We start from the raw sequence: 18,359 nt of genomic DNA on the forward strand, positions 1-18,359 counted from the left end.
AGGGGTGCTTGGGTGCAAAGAGCGAGTGTGCTGGGCCAGCCAGGTGTGTTGAGAGAATGAGTTGAGATGGGGAGTAGTTGGACGGGGAGGGGCGCGCGTTATATATGCGTCGCGGGGGGCAGGTTGGGCTCGGTGTGTGCAGGTGCAAGGCAAGCTCGCCGCGCTACGCCCACGCCGCATGCAGCTGCAGCAGCATTCCAGTCGTGCCAGTCACCCCCCCCGATCTTGTCCCCCTGCTTGCCCCCCCGCCCTTCGAATCCTTCGATGCCCATTCGGGGGTCGAAACAATCAAACGCAGCGACGGCGCCGCCGCGCGCAGCCAAGGCGCGCTGTGCTTTTTTGGGATCGGCAAACTGGGGCCAAGTGGCGGCCCTGGCTCAGATCTGCGACCAGCGACCAACACGGTCTGGAACGACGCAATCCCCGCGCGGCTGCGGCGGCTACTGACGGCCTCGCTTGCACGCTGCGTGCACTACACTCTGCCGTGATGTCCGGGGTGCATGTGCAGCTGCAGCAGCACCGACGTGCCGTTCAATTTGGCGTGCGCAGCGGCGCCGCTGCACGCCGTGTGCATCCCCGCCCTCGTGACTGCTACAACGCACGCCTGCGCGCTAGCGCGTGTGTCACCGGCGTACCTGTGCCTGTGTGCTGCGCGCAGCGTGCAGCGTGCAGCAGATTTGCGCGTCACGACCTTGGGCGAGCACACCAAGCGAGTCTGACCCCCCTCCGCTCGACCAACCATGAGCCTCAGCAACGGGGTGCCCGGGTGCCAGGGCTGCAGCTACATGTGGAGCTCAGGACCAACCCCTCTGGCCAGAACAATCCAGCGCAATGTCACTCGATGTGCCAACCCCCGCCGGCAGGCCGAGTGTGGGGCCGCCGCTAGCCCGCCGTAAATAGCAACGCACTGTCGCCGCGTTGGTTTGGGGTGCGCGCGCCGGCGCGGCCCTGCTGCGGTATCGCTGCGGTAATCTACATGCTTACGCTTTGGCGAGGAGGTCGGCGGCGGCGCCGTCTCACTATGCCCGAGAGCATAAACCTACTCGCGGCCCCGGTTCGCCCGCGGGCCAGACTTGCCGCCGGCTAGTTGCTATGAGGCAAACGCACCCCTCGCTAATCCATCACATGCTACAGCGACATGCTACAGCCCAGACGGCAGGCGTGCTACAACCCAGGCAGCAGCCAGGCTTGCGACCGTGCTACAGCGCCAGGCAGGCTACAGCGCCACGCCCGCTACAGCGCCAGGCGCGCGACCGCGCCGGTCGCACCACGCCCCTTGGGCTCGTCGACGCCGACCCACTCGACCTGCACGTCGTGCGGCGACACAAGCTGCGGCGAGAGCAGCAGGTCGGACACGGGCGTCGACGAGCGGTGCAGCAGCTGGCTCTGGCGGCGCTGCTGCGGCTGTTGGCCAGTCCGCGCGCGCTTGAGCGCCCTGCGAATGTCAGCGACACGTCGCCCAGGCGCGCTAGTGCCACACTCACGCCTCTCTCTCGGCCTCCTCGCGCTCCCACTCGCGCTCGGCGGCACCGCGCGCCGCCGCGCCGCGATGCTCCCCACCGCCACTCGGCCCCGCCTCGTCGTCGCCCACGCCAAAGCTGTCGCGGCGCACCACGGCCGCGACCGCCGCGTCGTCGGTACTCGCCGAGCCCTCTCGCAGCTTGCCCTTGCCCTTTGCCCCGGCGTACTCGCGCACGTCGAGCACCCAGTTGCCGACGGTGCGCTGCTCCTGTGCCGCCGGCTCGAGGTGGTACCCCGTCGTCTCGTGTGGGCCGGTGTCGCCGCTCGGGCCAGTATCCGCGCTCGGGCGGCGCGTCGGCTCGTGGCTGTGCTCGCCGCTCCCCCTCCTCTCCTCCCTCCTCTCAAAGCCCAACATCTGCTCAAGCACCACGATGCGCGCCTTGAGCTCGTCCTCGACCGCGTCTCTCTGCCCGTCGAGCTCGGCCCAGCGCGCGCGCTCGCCCTCGTAGCTGCCGAGCGCGTCGGCGTGCCTCCGCTCCAGCCGTTCGTAGTCGGCCTCGCGCTGCGCGATCTCGCCCTGCGCCACGCTCAGGCTCTGCGTGAGCGTGTCGATCTCAGCCAGCAGCGTGGATATCAGCGCCTCCGACTCGCTCGCCGTCGCGCCAGGCGTAGCAGTCGTAATGGGCGTGGGCGAGGTCGCGCGCCCAGCAGGCAGCGGGCTCGTGCGCGCGCGCCGCGCCGCCGCCGCGGCCGGCACCACAGCATCGGGGTACAGCCTGGGCCTGGCCGGCATCGGGGCCGAGGACGCCGAGTCGCGGCGCGCGGCCGCGTCCCCGCGCGACGAGGGCACGCGCGCGAGCCTCAGCGGCGTCGGCGCGGCGGGGCTCATCTCAGCCGGCGTCGCGACGACGCGGCTCGTCGCTGCCGTCGCGGCCGCGCTCACGTCCATCCCGAGCCGCTGCAGCCCCTTGGCGTGCACGGCGGCGACAATCTCGCGCTGGTGCAGCGCGTCCTCGCGGCGCGTGAGCTGCGCCTCGCGGTCGCGCAGCGCCTGCTCGCGCACGCGCAGGTCGGCGCTCCAGTCGCGCCACGCGTGCAGGACGTGCGGGTCGGGCTCGGCCGGCGCGGACAGCGGCGGGACGGGGAGGGTGGACGAGCGGCGGGGCGCGGCGGCCGGGGCCGGGGCCGGGGCGGCGAAAGCCACGGCCACAGGCGACGAGAGGAACGGGTTGGGCGCGTCGGGGGGCACGGCGCGCACCGCGGGCGTGCGCGGCGTCTCGGGCAGCGGCCGAGGCGTCGCCACTTCCGGCGAGAGCAGCGGGCTCGTCTTGGGCGACACCGAGCTCACGATCGGGCTGAGCCGCGTGTCGAGGAACAGGCGGGGCATGGTGTGCCGCCGCCCGAGCACGCGCCATGATGACGGCGGTGGCGGGGATGGGGGCGGGGGTGGTAGCGGGGCGGCGTCGTGGGCCGGACCCGGGGCCGGCGGCAGGGTGGGCGCGGCGGCGCCTGGTGGGCGGGGTGGGGGTGCCGCCGGCGGTGGGGGGGCAGGCGGCGCAGGCAGCGCCTTGCGCGTATCGGGCTCGGCGGGCGCCGGTATTCTCGCCGTGCTCGCCCGCCTGGGCTTGTTCAACAGCCCCGACGCCGCCGTCGAGCTCGACGACCGCCGGCTTCCGGGCCCCGGCGGCAGCTGCGGCTGCACCCCCTCGTCGTCCTCGAGCGGCGCGGCCAGCCCGAGGCGCGTTGTCGACGCCGAGCGCGGCTTGCCCTTGCGAGCGAACATTTGTGTTGGGGGCTAGGCCATGCGGCGGGCGCGGTTGTGAGCTTGAGCTTGATCAGACAGACGGCAGCCACACCCGCAGGCAGCGTGCGTTCTTGTCGGCGCCGCTGGTGCCGTCGTCGGCGTCGGTCGTGAGAATGAATGCATAAGCCTACCTCGCGGCTCGCGTCTGACGAGTTGACGGCACGCCGCACGGGGTCGCCACTGGGTGGGTGGTGCGGCTCGCGCTAAGATCGTTTGCAGCCAACACCGCCTTGCATCGCCTTATCGCGCCGCCCAGATTCCCACATTGAGCACAACAACAGCCGCGGCACGACGACGACGACAGGCTGCATCACGTTACCTTGTGCGCATCCGAGAGGCGCGAGATGCACAAGCACATCAGCTGGCCTCAGCAGAGGTGGGCAACCCGAGGCGGCACACTCTGTTTGGTTCCAGCCTTCTCCGCTTCTCCCGCTTGGGCGTGGCAGCCAGCTCACATCGACCCACCGCCGCACCGCCCGCCCGCCCCCCGATCCCGGCGCCGTCTAAGCTTATACAGTTGCATACAGACAATAAACTATGGCTGGGCGCCTACGCCAAGTCGGTGATGTTCATCGGCATCTCGTCAATCTCTGCGACAGTGTCAGCAAGCCTCTCCACCCTTCACGCCGCCCCCACCCCCACTCACGAGTAGAGTAGTACTGCTCGATATCGCGCAGAATGCGCACGTCCTCAATCGTCACAAAGTTGATGGCCACACCCTTGCGTCCGAAACGGCCAGAGCGACCTATCCTGTGCAGGTAGTTCTCACGCGACGACGGCAAGTCGTAGTTGATGACAAGCGACACCTGCTGCACGTCGATACCACGCGCCCACACGTCGGTCGTGATGAGCACACGGCTCTGGCCGCCACGGAACTCGGCCATGATGGCGTCACGCTCCTTCTGCACCATCTCGCCGTGCATGCTGCTGACCGTAAAGTTGGCTTCGCGCATCTTCTCGGTGAGCCAGTCGACCTTGCGGCGCGTGTTGCAGAAGATGACGGCCTGGGTGATCGTGAGGCTGGCGTCAGTTGGAGCCCCCATATGCCAACTTACGTGTCGTAGAGGTCACACAGAGTGTCGAACTTCCAGTCCTCCTTCTCGACGGCGACGAAGAACTGCTTGATGCCCTCGAGTGTCAGCTCGTCACGCTTGACGAGGATGCGGATGGGGTCCGTCATGAACTTGGTCGTCATCTCGAGCACATCGTGGGGCAGGGTAGCCGAGACGATGACGACCTGGGTCGCAGGAGGCAGGTAGCGGTAGATGTCGTAGATCTGGTCCTTGAAACCCTTGTTGAGCAGCTCGTCAGACTCGTCGAGGATGAGCATCTTGATGTCCTTGGTGCGGAGGTTGCGACGGCGGATCATGTCGAACACACGGCCGGGGGTGCCGCTGACAACCTGCTGTCCAGCCTCGAGCTTGCGGATGTCCTCGCCGACCGACGTGCCACCGATACAGGCGTGGCACGAGACGTTCATGTAGTCGCCGAGGGCGAGCACGACAGTCTGAATCTGGACGGCCAACTCGCGCGTGGGTGACAGGACGAGCACCTGCGTCTCGCGGACGTTCAGGTCGATCGACTGCAGCGCCGAGATGGCAAACGTCGCAGTCTTACCGGTACCGGACTGCGCCTGGGCAATCACGTCGCGGCCGCGCATGATCGGGATGATGGCACGCTGCTGGATAGCCGAGGGCTTCTCAAAGTCTGGTGGGTGAGCATGAATCCCATTCAAGCTACCCACTGTACGCGTAGATGCCACGGAGGAGGTCCTCCCTAAGGTTAAGTGCCTCGACTAGTCACGGTTGTCAGCGGCGCGTCCACAACAACAATGTCGCTACTCACACGTAGGAGCCTGTATTCGAGAGGAGCAAAAGCGCCCATGTCAATGACCGCTCCCACCCCTCTCGACGAAGCGCCGCCTTCTCCGTGGTCGGGCAGCCTTGCGTCTTCATGTACGTACGACAGTGACCGCCTCCGACGACTCGAACACGAGCTTCTCATCTCCACTGCGGGGTTAGGAACTGTGCCACAGAGCTGGGACTTACGGGTTGAGCTGATGGGGAGGTTCCGCGTCAGTACGCCGTCCGTTTCGTCCTGTGCTGTCAACGCTTACCGCCATTTTGGATGGATTGTTGGTGTTGTTGTCAGAAGTTCCAAAGTTGAAGTTACAAGCCCAAGACTACAGTGGAAGAGGCCGAGGGTGGCGATAACCCCGGAAATTCCGCCACGTGGGAGGTGTGGCTTGTCCTGACTTTACGCTCTTGGCCGCCAACCGACAACTTGGATTTCGACCTCGACTTGTTGATCTCGACCTCCACACCTCCATCGACCATGGACTCGATCATCGAAACACAGCGCGCGACACACGAGGAGATCGAGCGCTATGAGCAGGCGCTCGCCGACGTGCTCATGCAAAACCCCACGGCTGTGAGTCACCTCCTTCCCCACCTCCACCCTCCTGACACCACAGCAACGCAACATCGTGCGGAGAGATCGCAAGGCGGCCGACATCCTGGACCGTATTGGCGAGCTGAGGAAAACCCTCGTGTCGACGTACGAGGACCTGCCAGGGTGAGTTGGTTGTGAAGAATGTGACATGGCTCAACTGACTCCCCAGTCTCCGGCCAACAGAACTGGCGCTCCTGTCCGCCCCTCCTGCCGGCGAGGACGAGCTTGGCGAGTTCTACAGGCGCTTTGAGCACATCAAGGCGTTCCACACGAACAACACCAATATCAATGCCCGCCAGTTCCTGCACGAGATCGACGAGCTGGTGCAGAGCGATGGTTTGGAGACGGTGTACGTCGAGGACGAGGAGGAGCCCATCATCATTGACCGTGAGTGTCAAGTCGCGGGCGCATCTAACGTCACAGCCTTGGACAACGTGTTCTCGGGAGAAGAGGCGTACGGACGACACCTCGACCTGTACGAGGCGCACTCGCAGTTCTTGAATCTCAAGGGCAGCACGCGACTGTCGTACATCGCGTACCTCGACATGCTGAGGCAGGGCAGGGTGGAGCGCACGCTGGACGTGAAGGAGAAGTCGACGGCGGCGTACCTTGCGTAAGTTGGCTGAGCTGGACGATTCAACGCGTAAGCTGACCCCACAGATACGTCCAAACTCTCTACGACTACCTCGTTTCGTTCTTCCGCCGCGCACTGCCCCTCATCGACGTGCAGAAGAAGCTGGATGAGGCAGAGGCGAGCTTCGAGTCGGCGTGGGCGGCCGACCAGGTGCCCGGGTGGAGCGAGCGCAGCAGTGGCGGCAAGAAGGCCGAGGCTAACGGCGGCGCGGGCATCTGGTGCCCATACTGCCAGAAGCACTACTCCAAGCAGACAGTGTACGACGCCCACCTCAAGTCGGACAAGCACAAGAAGAAGGAGGCGGCGGGCAAGGCTGTCGCCGAGTCGGATGCGAACGGCGCGGCCGCCGGCCCATCAACATCGTCGCGCGACAAGCTCAAGCAGCCAGCACGGCTGACGTACCTCATCGGCGAGCTGCTCGCCTTCCCGCCTGTGCCCGACCTCCTCTGGGCCTCGCGGTCAGAAGTCGAGCGCCGCAGTGCGCTCACTGCGCGTGAGCGCGAGGCCGAGCTCGAGGAGCAGGAGGATGCCCAGCCACCACCCGCCGAGATCAACATTGCGGCCGATGACGATGACGACGAGGACGACGAGGGCCGCACGTACAACCCGCTCAAGCTCCCCCTCGGATGGGACGGCAAGCCCATCCCGTACTGGCTGTATAAGCTGCACGGGCTCGGCGTCGAGTTCAAGTGCGAGATCTGCTCGGATTTCGTGTACATGGGCCGCAAGGCGTTCGACCGGCACTTCCAGGAGTCGCGCCACGCGTTTGGCATGCGCGCGCTCGGCCTGCCCAACACGCGGCACTTCCACGAGATTACAAAGATTCAGGACGCGCTCGCGCTCGCAGACAAGCTCAAGCGCGAGGGACGACAGGAGCTCGCGGCCATGGACCGCGCCGAGGAGTTTGAGGACGCAGACGGCAACGTGTACGACAAGAAGACGTACGAGGATCTCAAGCGCCAGGGGTTGTTGTAGAGCCATACTCATGCATGGGTGCTAGATCTAATGCCGCTGCAGTGCCTCCCTCTCGTCGACCTCGTACTCGTCGTACGAGCTCTCCTCTTCCTCCTCCTCATCCTCCTCTTCCTCAGACGTCTCATCCTCCGTGTCGTACTCTGGCACAATTTCGTGTGCCGGCGGCGCCGACACAGCCACGACTTCCTCGCTGTTCTGTCAGCACAAGCCCCTCCTGCTCGCGTCTCTCCCACCGTCCCAAGCATTGACTCTTGCACTTGCACCTTGCTACTTACCTCTCGTACTCTTCGTCGCTGTCTTCCTCGTCGGTCTCCTCTTCGCTCTCTTCCGAGTTGAGGAAGTCGTCCAGGTCGCGGAACTTGGCCTTGGTGGTGTGGGGGACGCTCGAGGCCGGGGAACTGGTGCGCGGCGTAGACGCGTTTGGCGTCGACAGGTTGCGCACAATCGGCGGCGGTATGGGCGACGGCGCGGACGACACAAACGTCGGCACTGGCGGCTTGTCGGCCTCCTTCTCGAGCTCGGACTCGCGCAGCGACGGGTCGGTCGGGTCGTCGGTCCAGTCGGGCAGCGACTCGTACGTCCCCAGCTTGCGGTGCGTGATGCGCGACATCGAGCCGACGTCGTAGCTGCTCTCTGGTGGGTTAGCTACGAACACATCTATGAACCCACGCTCGGCTGCCACGGCCTTGGGCGGCTCGCGCTTGCCCAGAAGCACGACCTTGATTTGCTCGCGGCGGAGCGTGACGCCGCCCGCATCCTGCTCCTCGTCCTCGATACCCTCCTCAAGCTGCTTCTCCTCGCGCACGCCTCTGAGCAGGCCGTTGAGGAACCGGGCGCGGTCGCGCACGTCAAAGTTGTGGTCGTATCGTGCGAGCGTGAAGAGGTACTGGCTGAAGCTGACGAGTGCGGGTGTTCCAGGCGACAAGACGAGCAGCTTGCTCGCCAGCGTGATGATCTGCAGCTTGGCAGGTGCCTCCTCCGTAATGAAGCTCTTGGCCCCCTTACGGAGGACGTCTGGGACCCATGGCGCGAGGCCGGGCCACTTGAGCCCGAACGTCGTGTCGGGCGAGTCATCCGCGGCAAACTGGCCAGCAAGCCAGAAGACGCTCGCGCGGGCCGACGGGTTGGTGATGTTGTCCAGCTGCTTCGCGAGGCGGGCAACGAGGTGCTGCGGGGTGGACGAGTACACGGCCGCCTGGGACAGGATGACACCCTTGAGCTCGATTACGGCGTGGGCCACGAGCACGCCGCGCGTGCTCTTCAGCAGGCGCATGAGCGTCTTGAGGCCGCTGTCGACGACCGACGGCTGGGTGCGGACGCAGTGTCCGATGGCGCGGACTGCCTCCTCGGCCACGTTGTCGTCGGGGAAGTTGACGTACGCCTTGAGCTCGCGAAGGCAGGTCGTGGCATTGTCAGCATCGGCCAGGGCAACAAATCCCCGGAGTTTGGCCTTCTTGACCGCCTTGCAGTCGCGCGAGTGGAGGAAGAAGGTCGTGAAGCGGGGTGCGAAGAGCCACGGGCGCTCCTCGGCCATCGAGGCAATGACCTCCCACGCGAGCGTCTCGGTTGCCTCGGAATGGTGCTCAGCACTGGCGCTTCCGGCGACACGGAGGAGCGGGTCGACGAGCAGCTCCTGGCCGACAGAGGCGTGCCCAGCTGGAGCGAGGTTGTAATACAGCTTGGCGACTGCGAGGACGACGGTGGGGTTGCGCGAGTGGAACAGCGACTTTGCGTAGTGGAGCAGCATCGCGAGGTCGATGTCGAGGCCCTCAAACTCGTCGTCCGAGTCGACCTTGTCGGCTCCGCTCTCGCCGTTGCTCGTCTTTGGCACGGGACGCACAGCGCCAGCGGTGTCGGGCTTCTCGAGGAAGGTGCGCGCGTACCGCGTCAACACGTCGAGAATAACCGACTGTCCCCACTCGTCAGCGTCGACGAGCAGCTTGCAGATGTGCCTGTAATACGGGTGCAAGAGGTCGAGGCGGTCGGGGCAGATCTCGGAGAATGCCGTGAGCGTCGGGCCGAGGGTGAGCGGCGAGTTGGAGGCGAGGAGGGTGCGGAGGAGCTGCAAGAGCTCTGGCAGCACGGTGGAGTCCATGCTGAGCGGGTCAGCTAAACACAAGGAGTTATTACCCACTCATAGACCTTGGAGAGACCACCAGCAACCGTCTTGCGGACATAGGGGTTGCGATCATTGACCAGCTTCTTGAGCCCCAGCATCACGATGCCTTGGATCACGGGTACGCGGATCGACGTGAGCACACGCAGCGACATGGACCGGATGAGGGGGTTCGCATCCGACAGGTCCTTCTGGAACGTGTTGATGGAGAGCAGCAGCAGGTCCGAGTTGTTGTTGGCGAAGCGCAGGAGGTAGATGTAGACGAGCTTGCGGATCTCGATGCTGTTGGCGACGACGTTCTTGACGACCTGGGCGAAGAACCCCTCCATATTCCTTCCTTTGGACATGGCGGCAATGATACGCTTCATGCCCTCGAGGCGCTCGCTCTCGGCCCGCGACTCGAGCAGCTTTGTGATCTCGAACATCTTGTCCTCCGAGGCGTCGAAATAGGCCGCCGAGGCCGACGCCCCGCCCCCAGCCAGGAGGTTGAGGTCGCGCGTCGTCTCCTGGAAGTTTTCCTTGAGCCGCTGGCCCAGGCGGTTGATCATGGTCGGCGGTGCAGCGGCGCTGCGATGGCGAGTGTTGTTCAGAGCCAATGTCGAGCAGCGCGTTCAACTCGTCGTGGTGGATGGTCTTGGACTTGGCCGATTGTCGTCAGCGGGCCGGAGTCAAATTCCGACACTCACTCTCGCATGACGTCGCGACTGACACTCAACAGACCATCCCATCCCCGATAACACATCCTCACAACACACCCACAACAGCACGTACACACGCACGTACCTGGCGCCCGCGTGATGGAATGAGCGGTAAGGTAGTCGGCCAAGGCCCCGCTGACAGCGTAGGGATTTCGCCAGACGACGCTTTGAACCCGCCGACGCCGTCGACCTCGTCGTCGGGCCGCGCGCGGTCGTCCACAATCGTCAAGGTTGGCCCTCCGCGCACCAAGGAGGGCGAGGCGGGCCCACCAGAGCTGGATATTTCCTCGGGTGTTGGCGCTACCACCGCGCGTGAGATTCCACAGAGCGTGCGCAAGCGGTCGAAAGATGACAACGAGTTGCAATCTACATCTCACCACTCTCGACGGTCCCATGGACACGGCCGACATGGCAGCGGCGCGAGTGGGCATACAGACGACACTGCAACCAGTGTCCCCCGATCGGCGCGTGGGCTGCGGCTCGAGGGCTTCACGACCATGGCTGGTGGCGAGGACCCCAGCCAGTCACCTCCCATGCCCGACCTGCACACTTTCAAGTCGATGCCGGTCGTCCCGACAGTCGCGTCGCATGGAGCACCGCCAAATCCACACGCGACCCCCGCGCCTACAATCCATGGCCTTCCCCCCATTCCGAGCCCCGAAGACGTGCCGCCTCGGTTCTCGACACCGACGAACAACGTCCGGCTGTCACTGTACACTTACTCGCCGAGCCAGAGCCACAACCAGGTCGTGTCACAGAGGGAGCCGCCGTCACTCCTGCCCGCACCGGCATCCAACGCCGCCTCGAGGGTTCTTCTCAGCTACGCTTCGCTTCCGTGGGCGGCTCAACCGGGTGACTACCTCGAGATTCGGCGCGTGCCCGTGGCCGCTACAGACACACGGAGAAACCTCACAAACCACCAACCGGTCTTGTCTAAAGACAAGTACGAAGTCGACGCAACAGAGGGTGTCAAGCCTGGAAAGGGACGCGATGGGTACATCTTCCGACTTGGCGAGGACGTCCCCTCGGTGCCCGTGAACCAGATCCAGGTACCCAATGCCATTGCCAACGCGTTCAAGCTGCAGCATCGCCAGGACGTCGAAGTCATCCGCATCCAGGACCCACAAACAGCGTTTATCGACTTTATCGAGCTCAACTTCTCGCAATACGTCGGTCGTGCCGACATGTGGCGGCTTGGCATGAGCCTCGAGAACACGACGGTTCATGTCGGCGAAAAGGTCACACTTGCTGGAGGTGCTGTGCGAGCCGACGTACAAGGAGTCTGGCGCGGACGGCATCAGTACTCAAGCGGCATTCTGACATCCAAGACCAAGACGATCTTCAGATCCAAGTCGGCACAGACGTACATCTTCATTCAGCTGTGTGAGGAGACGTGGGAGTTTGACGAGGATGGAGAGCGGTACTACGAGAAGGTGTTGCATGGTGAGTTTGCCCGTGTGTAGGGCTGACGAGACAGGCTTCCTCCCCGATCTATTCCAAAGGTGGACTGCCATTGGAGCCTCGCACCTCGTGACGATCATCCTGTTCGCCAGAGTCTATTACACCGACGAAGAGGTCACCTATCTCGAGTCTCTGGACCTGACGTTGGGTCTCATGAAAGACTACCACGGCCGGTGGTGTAAAGACTTCTTCCACGTGCTCTACGACTTTGAGAGAAAGGGCGACTGGATGCCGGCATTGGCCGAGATCAAGAAGCGCATGGAACGGAGTGAGCGCGAGATCCTCCTCGACTTCCAGCTCGCCCAGCTTCACGGCCAGGACCATGCGCATGCCAACGCCAAAAAGCGCATTGTCGGCCGCTGGAGCTTTGCCTACGAGGGTAACGTGCTCGAGGCCGTCAACCTCGCGCTCAACCCCTTCGACGAGCACTACATCGACCGTGATTTGTCGCGAACTGGTTTGAGCATGACGGTCCTGACACCTGGAACCGGCCACTTTGCGGTCGACAAGAACCTGTTGCGCTTGACAACAGAACGCATGATAGACCACGGCATCGGGCTCGACCTGGTGTGTCTCACCAAGATGCCCCTACACTCGGTGCCATTGTTCAGCTATCTCTCGGAGCGACCGACACGCAAGGTCGGCGAGGATCTCAACCCGGCCGCGACAAAACCTGCCACCCCGGACCCACTGTACCACGACTCTGATGGCTCTCGGCGAGATCGTGAGCTCACAGATTGCTACTCGCTCGCCTTCTGGGTCTACTGTTCGTTCTACTTCAAGACCCACGACAAGCACTTTCGCCGCGACCGCTTCGTACCCCGCTGCAAGATGTACGAAATCCAGATGCTCGGCATCTTGGACCACAACCTTACGACTGTGGTTGTCCCGATGCTTGATGTCGAGGATATGGATCAGACGAAGAAGCGTCTCACCGTGGACGACCGCAAGTTGCTACACGACCAGTACGACGCCGAGATCTTTGGCGAAGGGAAGAAGGCACCCCATGCCGCCGTTGGCAAGGAGAACCTCGCCGTATCGCCCACCAGCACGTCGAGGTTAAGCAACAACTCGGCCGGCACAAGCTATCAGTCGGCAAGGTTGCTGGCTCACAGGATGGAGGAAGAGCGTCGCGCCAAGACGGAGCCCGGGTCGCCGAGGGTCATCAACCGAGCTGACCGTACGCGGCAATCCATTGCCACACAGGCCAGCATCACAGAAGAGTCCATGTCCAATCCATCGTTACCAGAGGTGTATCCACTGTCATCTGGCGCATTCATGCCGGATATCCCGACATCCTCCGCGACGCCTTCTCCGCTACCCATCATCAAGGCGCCTGATCCTCGCCGCCCCTCCCTGATGGACAACGTGCTCGAGCAACGTACGCCATCATCCCGGATTACGAGCACAACGTCCATCGCTGTATCACCTTCGCAATCGATACTCTCAAACGACCAGCCCCCATCTGGTGCTTCGACACCAAAACGCACGCCCTCTTCGTCGGTGAAGAAGCTCAAAAGCCAATCGAGCAGGGGCTCGATTGTGAGCCGGTTCGCAAGTACGTGGCTGTTTGGTTCACTTGCCACTCGCGCACAGCCATCAGTTGCGACTGCCGCGGTCGAGAATATTGAGCGACGCGATGTGTCGAACAAGTTCAGTCAAAGCAAGCCTCCTTCGCCTGCCGCCCCGAAGGACGAGCTTCCCCCGCCGTCGATTCCTCAGACTGTCCCCGGCCTCGGCATTGGCATCGGCATCACGAGGACTTCGCCAGCCATATCGCCCACAAAGCCCAAGCCCGTCCCTAGAACGCTCAAGTCACAGCCGATGCCCATCGCCTCGCAAGGGACACGTGGTTTGAACGACGAGTTGACCGTCGCGAGGTCGATGCCACGTTCCATCCCTCGAAGTCTGCACAACTCGTTCAAAGGGGCACGGTCGATGGACGACTCATGGCGGAACAAAACTCAAGCTGCGTTCGGGCGAACGACCCAGCACAGGACAGTCAACCCATGCAACCCGACCGAAGGGCCGAATGACAATGGTATCGGAGGCCACAGCCGCCGGTGGCAGCATGTTAGACCCCGCCTCGCATCCGGCAAACAGCACGTCGTCAAGTGGAAGAGCCTCTGTGCGCCAGCTTGTTTGCCTCTTACGACCGACTTCATGCCCACGACAGAAGAGATTGCGACACATTACGAAGCACACAGCTACGACATTGCGTGCTTCCCTGACCAGGTGTCGTTCCTCGTGCGACCCGATGCTGCCCAGATCAACCTGCCTCTAGCTGTCATGCGCGAAATGGCAAGCCAGCGTTTGTCCCAGAACTTCCAGTTCATTGTGCTTCCTCATAACTCGAACTTGCACGACGACCCTGTCGCCGCTGCGGACGTCGCACGGCTTGCACCCCGGAACCTCCTGCTGGGCGACTCAACAAAGAGCGGCCTTCGTGTCGGCGGTGCCAGTGAAGTGCTCAAGGACGCCTCAGGTGCCATCTACCTCTCTTGGTCCAACCACATCCATCGACTCACCTTTGACCCCTCGAAGCAGAGCGTCACAGTACAGCGCTTCGTTCGCAAGACACACTACTCGACCCAGCCGCACGCGTACAAGTGCCTCGTGTGGCCTTACCAGATGCACGGGTTCCAGGAGGCGACCGCGCTGTTCAAGTATCCCAACATCGACGCCAAGCTCAACTTCAACTACCTCGACCGCCTCATCGCCGGCGAGGAGGACAGGTTCCAGAGCAACCTGCGGTTCTGGCGCACACGGTACCTGCTCATCCCATCTGGCAAGGACCCGAACCAGGTCGGGTTGATGCCCAAGGGCGAGCAATACCAGACCAGCGAGATCCTGATCACTGGTGCCGTCAAGGTACTGGAGCTGCTCGGCAAGAACCAGTGGAAGCGTCCAGGCGAGGCACCAAAGCCGCTCCGTCTGCTCGCCACCACGTTTGACCCCTCGGCCTGTGTCCTCGACGAGGGCCTGGTGGAGGAGCTCGAGCGCCTAACCAGCGGGCGAGAGAAGATTGAGGGCAAGCACACGCTCGAGGGCATGACCCTGCAGCAGGTCGCCGACATGATGAACAAGCCCAACAACGGTCTCATCATCCGTGACCGCTGGTGGAATTGTGAGTGAAACTTACAAGGGCAACGCTAAGACCGCAGTCAATGTGCACGAAGACTCGTTCACCGGCGAACAGTTCTGCGAGTGGCTCAAGGCAACATTTACCGACGTGACGACGCGAGAGCAGGCTGCCGACTGGGGCCAGTCTCTGTTTGAGAAGGGCCTGATCGAGCACGTCACGGGCCAGCACAACTTCCAAGACACATACTTCTTCTACCGCATGCGCGCACAGTACGACATCCACCAGGCCAACAAGCCCAAGGGTGCGAGAAGCTGGTTTGGCGGCAAGGCCGCGGCGCCCGCCCGGCTTACGCTGGAGACTGAAGTGGAGAGCAAGAGCGGTACTCCTGCCCGGGCTCTTCGCCTCACCGACAAGCCTGCCAAGAAGCGCAAGGTGAAGATGAGCCAGAGCATTGTCATCGACCTGGACCCAACCCGCAAGAGTGACCGCGCCGAGGTGGCCATGCTGCACGCCGACATCATCCACAACACGCGGAATGCGTGAGTCGGCTACCCCTCCTTGGTGCTCGTTAGCTGATGTCCCAGGTTCCATTTTGAGCTCAACTGGCTTGGTGTGACTGCCGGCCTCCTTGAGGAGTTGCGAGGCAAGTGCTCGACCCTGGCCGAGCGTTATGGCCTCAAGTTTGTGGAAGCACCCGTCGAGCAGATCAAGGATGTCAACCTCAAGTGCGCGTATCGCTCGGCCATCCCCATCCCCCTGGCGCTCGCACCGCCAGTCATCCCTGACCTTGGCCTGCGCCTGGCGGAGAGCGCGTCGTCGGGCCAAGCGATCAACTATTTTGAGTACGCGATCCTGACGCAAGAGTTCGACTTTGTGCTCGACTTTGAGGCGAGCGACCGCTACCCGGACAATATCGAGGTCGAGTACGCGTACCGCTCCAAGGTCAAGTTTGAGTACTCGCAGTTCTGCCACAAGGGCGGTCTCGCACTGGTGCAGTGTGTGGGCGGGGAGGCAGGGTATCTGTGGTGCGACAACCGTCCGTTCCTGTCAACGCCCGTCAAGGGGCGCCAGACGAGCGCCGACGACCACCGCGCGCACCACGGCCACGAGAGCGACAAGCCGGCGCAGCAGACCCGGGCGGAGCAGCTTGCTGCTCTGAGGCGCAAGTTTGAGGCGTTCTGCTCCGACCCGGTGCGGCTGGCCGAATTCTATGAGCGTGTCACGCCGCCGCCGGTCGGAGGCGGGGCAGTCGAGGAGGCAACGGACGACCTGGCGCCGAAGGAGCAGGGTGAGGCGGCTGCTGGGGGTGAGAGTGAGAAAGTCGATTAGTAGATTGGGATTAGGATGACTGCATGTATACTGTACAACGGGGTTTGTGCTGAGATGTGCGATGTGGGTGCGAGAAGCGTCACTTTTGAGGGGGGCGTGGGTGGCAAGTGCCACGGCCAGTGCCATTTTTTGCGAACGTGTGTCGAGTGTCGACCAAGTCAGCGCCTAAGGCGCCCTGCGCGGGCTGGGACTCCGGCTATCGGACGGGCTGCGCCGTCCACGGGGCTCGGGGGACGAGTCGTACCGCTTCGGCGTCGCGCCCTCGCGCTCGATGCGTTCCCTCCGGCTGCCGGGGCTGGGCGAGCGCGTGCGCGACGGCGACACGGTGCGGGCCTGGCTGCTCTCTCGGTGGCGGGTGCGGCCGCGTTCCGAGTCCGGTGACGACGAGTAGCGCCTGCGCGCGCGGCGCGGCGGGCTGCGGGACGCCGTCGAGTCCGAGTCTGAGTCGGGCGAGTCGCGCCTGCTGCGTGAGCTGTGCTTCGTGATAGACCTGCCAACTCACCTGCGCCGCGGGCTCGCGCTCCGATCGCGCCCGCCGTACCCTCCCCCGCGCCCGCGCGCCGCCGAGGCCCGCTCCGCCTCCTTGGCCTTGAGGATCTTGTCGGCGAGGCCGACGCCGTAGCCCGTCTTGAACTCGTCGGGCGTGACGACGCTGGGCGTGTCGCGCGCCTTTGCGCCCGACGCGAGCTGCTTGGTGCGGCTCGGGCGCGGGACGTACGGCCGCGGGTTCTTGCACTCGTACGTGTGGTGGCCGAGCTTTAGGCATTTCTGAGGGAGTTAGCGGCGCGCACAGTAAGGGGGAGGTGGGTGGAGGGTGGAGGTGGTGGAGGGACGCGGGGGGGGGGAGTAGACCCACCTGGCACCGCGTGCTGCCTGAGGCCTTGGTCCCCTGCAGCTGCTTGGGGAGGTTTGTCCTGCTGAACATTGTCGGTCTTGCTGGGGGATGTCGAGTTGAGAGAGCCGCTGCGACGTGTTTGTCGTTTTGAGTCACCTGCCGTTGATGCTGGAAAGAATTGGGATCCGCCGAGTCGCGTCATGTCCAAGAACTCGACAAGTCCCGTTAAAGGCGGGGGAGCGAATAGGGAGTCCGCCTGTTACATAAGCTGCCGCTATGAGGGGGGCATCGTTAACGCGGAGGCGGATTAGTTCCTAAACCAGGGGGCGTCTTTAAATGATTAGGATCCCGAGTGGACCCTGAGGCATTGTTTGTGTCTGCACGTGATTGCCGATCGCCCCGTCCTGACCTCCACAAAATGGTCCAGCAACGTCAACAAGGACACGGGGATGAAAGCTTCTACTGAGGATTGTGCGGCAAGCATACAGGATGCAGACGAATAAACCATATCATGGGAATGACATCTTATATGCGAGCATGATGATGCCATAGGTCTAGTTATAGCTGCACTGTAGCCCATGATACACGCCCTTCAACGCTCTCCGACGACCACCGCCTCGCCACATCTTTCGTCCGTGGCAGTGATCTTATTTCATTCTCAACTTGCAACTATGCTGCGTCGCCCAAACTTGGTATAGAGACCTTTGGACACAATACAGACCACATAGGCCCCTAAAGCCTGATGCATGCACACCCCATACCGTGCCCATCTCACTGCGGCCCAGACGCGGCGCAGGGGCTGCCCCAGCCACCAACCCAGGTAATGTACGAGATCGTTGGTCCAGAAGCGCGTCAACCGCCCAAAACACGTCAGAATGTCATGGGACAGGCACTTGGGCACCAGAATCGCACGCGTCGGCACCGTGTTACCGTCCATGGTTGTCCACTACTACCCCGGCGAAGCCGCGGCGGCGATCTGACTCGGCTCTGCCGCCGAGCCGCTGGGGCCGAGCAAGGACCGGCGACCTGTGCGAGATGGTGGCACGGGGGTGCCTTCCAACGGCCTCGGGGACGCACCTACCACCCCCTCGAGCTCATATTCGATGGGCAGAGAGGCCCACAGACATCTTGTCGGTCTGGCGAGCACTTCGGCGACATGGCATGGGGCATCCGGAGTTTTCGAGGGATCAGTGGGTCGAGATCACGGTCACGTGACCACCTCCTTGTTTTTCGTCCTTTTGCCACTGTTGCCCAGTGTGCATGCATGCATTTTATGGCGGTAGGCGTTGCAGATGGCCCGCATCCATGCATGTGCAGAGTTTGAAGCGCTTAAAAGGACGTTGAGATGGAGAAATCAGAGGGAATGGAAAGAGGTGTTTATTTCAAACCTCTCGAGCGTTGGAGGGGGGTCCAGTCATTGGCCGCGCCACATAAGCCCGGGTGCTTCTCCCCCCATGTCGTCTCTTCCCCCTCTTCCACCCACTTCACATCAACTCGTCCACATCCACTC

At 63.2% G+C, this 18,359-nt stretch overlaps 6 protein-coding genes across 6 annotated transcripts; 2 read left to right on the forward strand and 4 right to left on the reverse strand.

Moving 5' to 3' along the window:
• Positions 1 to 1,233: 1,233 nt before the first annotated feature.
• On the reverse strand, positions 1,234 to 2,848 carry Q8F55_008096 (uncharacterized protein; the record flags this gene model as incomplete). Its single annotated transcript, XM_069356500.1, has 2 exons — positions 1,234 to 1,435; positions 1,485 to 2,848. 2 exons carry the CDS (start codon positions 2,846 to 2,848, stop codon positions 1,234 to 1,236), a joined length of 1,566 nt encoding a protein of 521 aa, XP_069206341.1.
• A 966-nt stretch (positions 2,849 to 3,814) lies between these two features.
• Positions 3,815 to 5,387, reverse strand: FAL1 (RNA helicase; the record flags this gene model as incomplete). The annotated part of the gene is made up of 6 exons (XM_069356501.1): positions 3,815 to 3,855; positions 3,912 to 4,285; positions 4,321 to 4,972; positions 5,010 to 5,060; positions 5,225 to 5,274; positions 5,314 to 5,387. 6 exons carry the CDS (start codon positions 5,385 to 5,387, stop codon positions 3,815 to 3,817), a joined length of 1,242 nt encoding a protein of 413 aa, XP_069206342.1.
• Positions 5,388 to 5,599: 212 nt separating this feature from the next.
• Positions 5,600 to 7,325, forward strand: sap61 (Pre-mRNA-splicing factor sap61; the record flags this gene model as incomplete). The annotated part of the gene is made up of 5 exons (XM_069356502.1): positions 5,600 to 5,695; positions 5,739 to 5,839; positions 5,886 to 6,103; positions 6,140 to 6,329; positions 6,377 to 7,325. 5 exons carry the CDS (start codon positions 5,600 to 5,602, stop codon positions 7,323 to 7,325), a joined length of 1,554 nt encoding a protein of 517 aa, XP_069206343.1.
• A 27-nt stretch (positions 7,326 to 7,352) lies between these two features.
• APL6 (AP-3 complex subunit beta) lies at positions 7,353 to 9,989 on the reverse strand (the record flags this gene model as incomplete). The annotated part of the gene is made up of 4 exons (XM_069356503.1): positions 7,353 to 7,515; positions 7,601 to 7,958; positions 7,995 to 9,421; positions 9,460 to 9,989. The coding sequence occupies 4 exons, from the start codon at positions 9,987 to 9,989 to the stop codon at positions 7,353 to 7,355; spliced, it is 2,478 nt and encodes an 825-aa protein (XP_069206344.1).
• Positions 9,990 to 10,636: 647 nt separating this feature from the next.
• IML1 (vacuolar membrane-associated protein iml1) lies at positions 10,637 to 16,014 on the forward strand (the record flags this gene model as incomplete). The annotated part of the gene is made up of 4 exons (XM_069356504.1): positions 10,637 to 11,582; positions 11,617 to 14,727; positions 14,765 to 15,224; positions 15,270 to 16,014. The coding sequence occupies 4 exons, from the start codon at positions 10,637 to 10,639 to the stop codon at positions 16,012 to 16,014; spliced, it is 5,262 nt and encodes a 1,753-aa protein (XP_069206345.1).
• A 165-nt stretch (positions 16,015 to 16,179) lies between these two features.
• Positions 16,180 to 16,939, reverse strand: Q8F55_008101 (uncharacterized protein; the record flags this gene model as incomplete). The annotated part of the gene is made up of 3 exons (XM_069356505.1): positions 16,180 to 16,474; positions 16,517 to 16,782; positions 16,871 to 16,939. The coding sequence occupies 3 exons, from the start codon at positions 16,937 to 16,939 to the stop codon at positions 16,180 to 16,182; spliced, it is 630 nt and encodes a 209-aa protein (XP_069206346.1).
• Between the last annotated feature and the right edge of the window lie 1,420 nt (positions 16,940 to 18,359).

The sequence above is a fragment of the Vanrija albida genome (genome assembly GCF_041260175.1).
Source record: "Vanrija albida strain AlHP1 chromosome Unknown contig_6, whole genome shotgun sequence".
Classification (NCBI taxonomy): Eukaryota; Fungi; Basidiomycota; class Tremellomycetes; order Trichosporonales; family Trichosporonaceae; genus Vanrija; species Vanrija albida.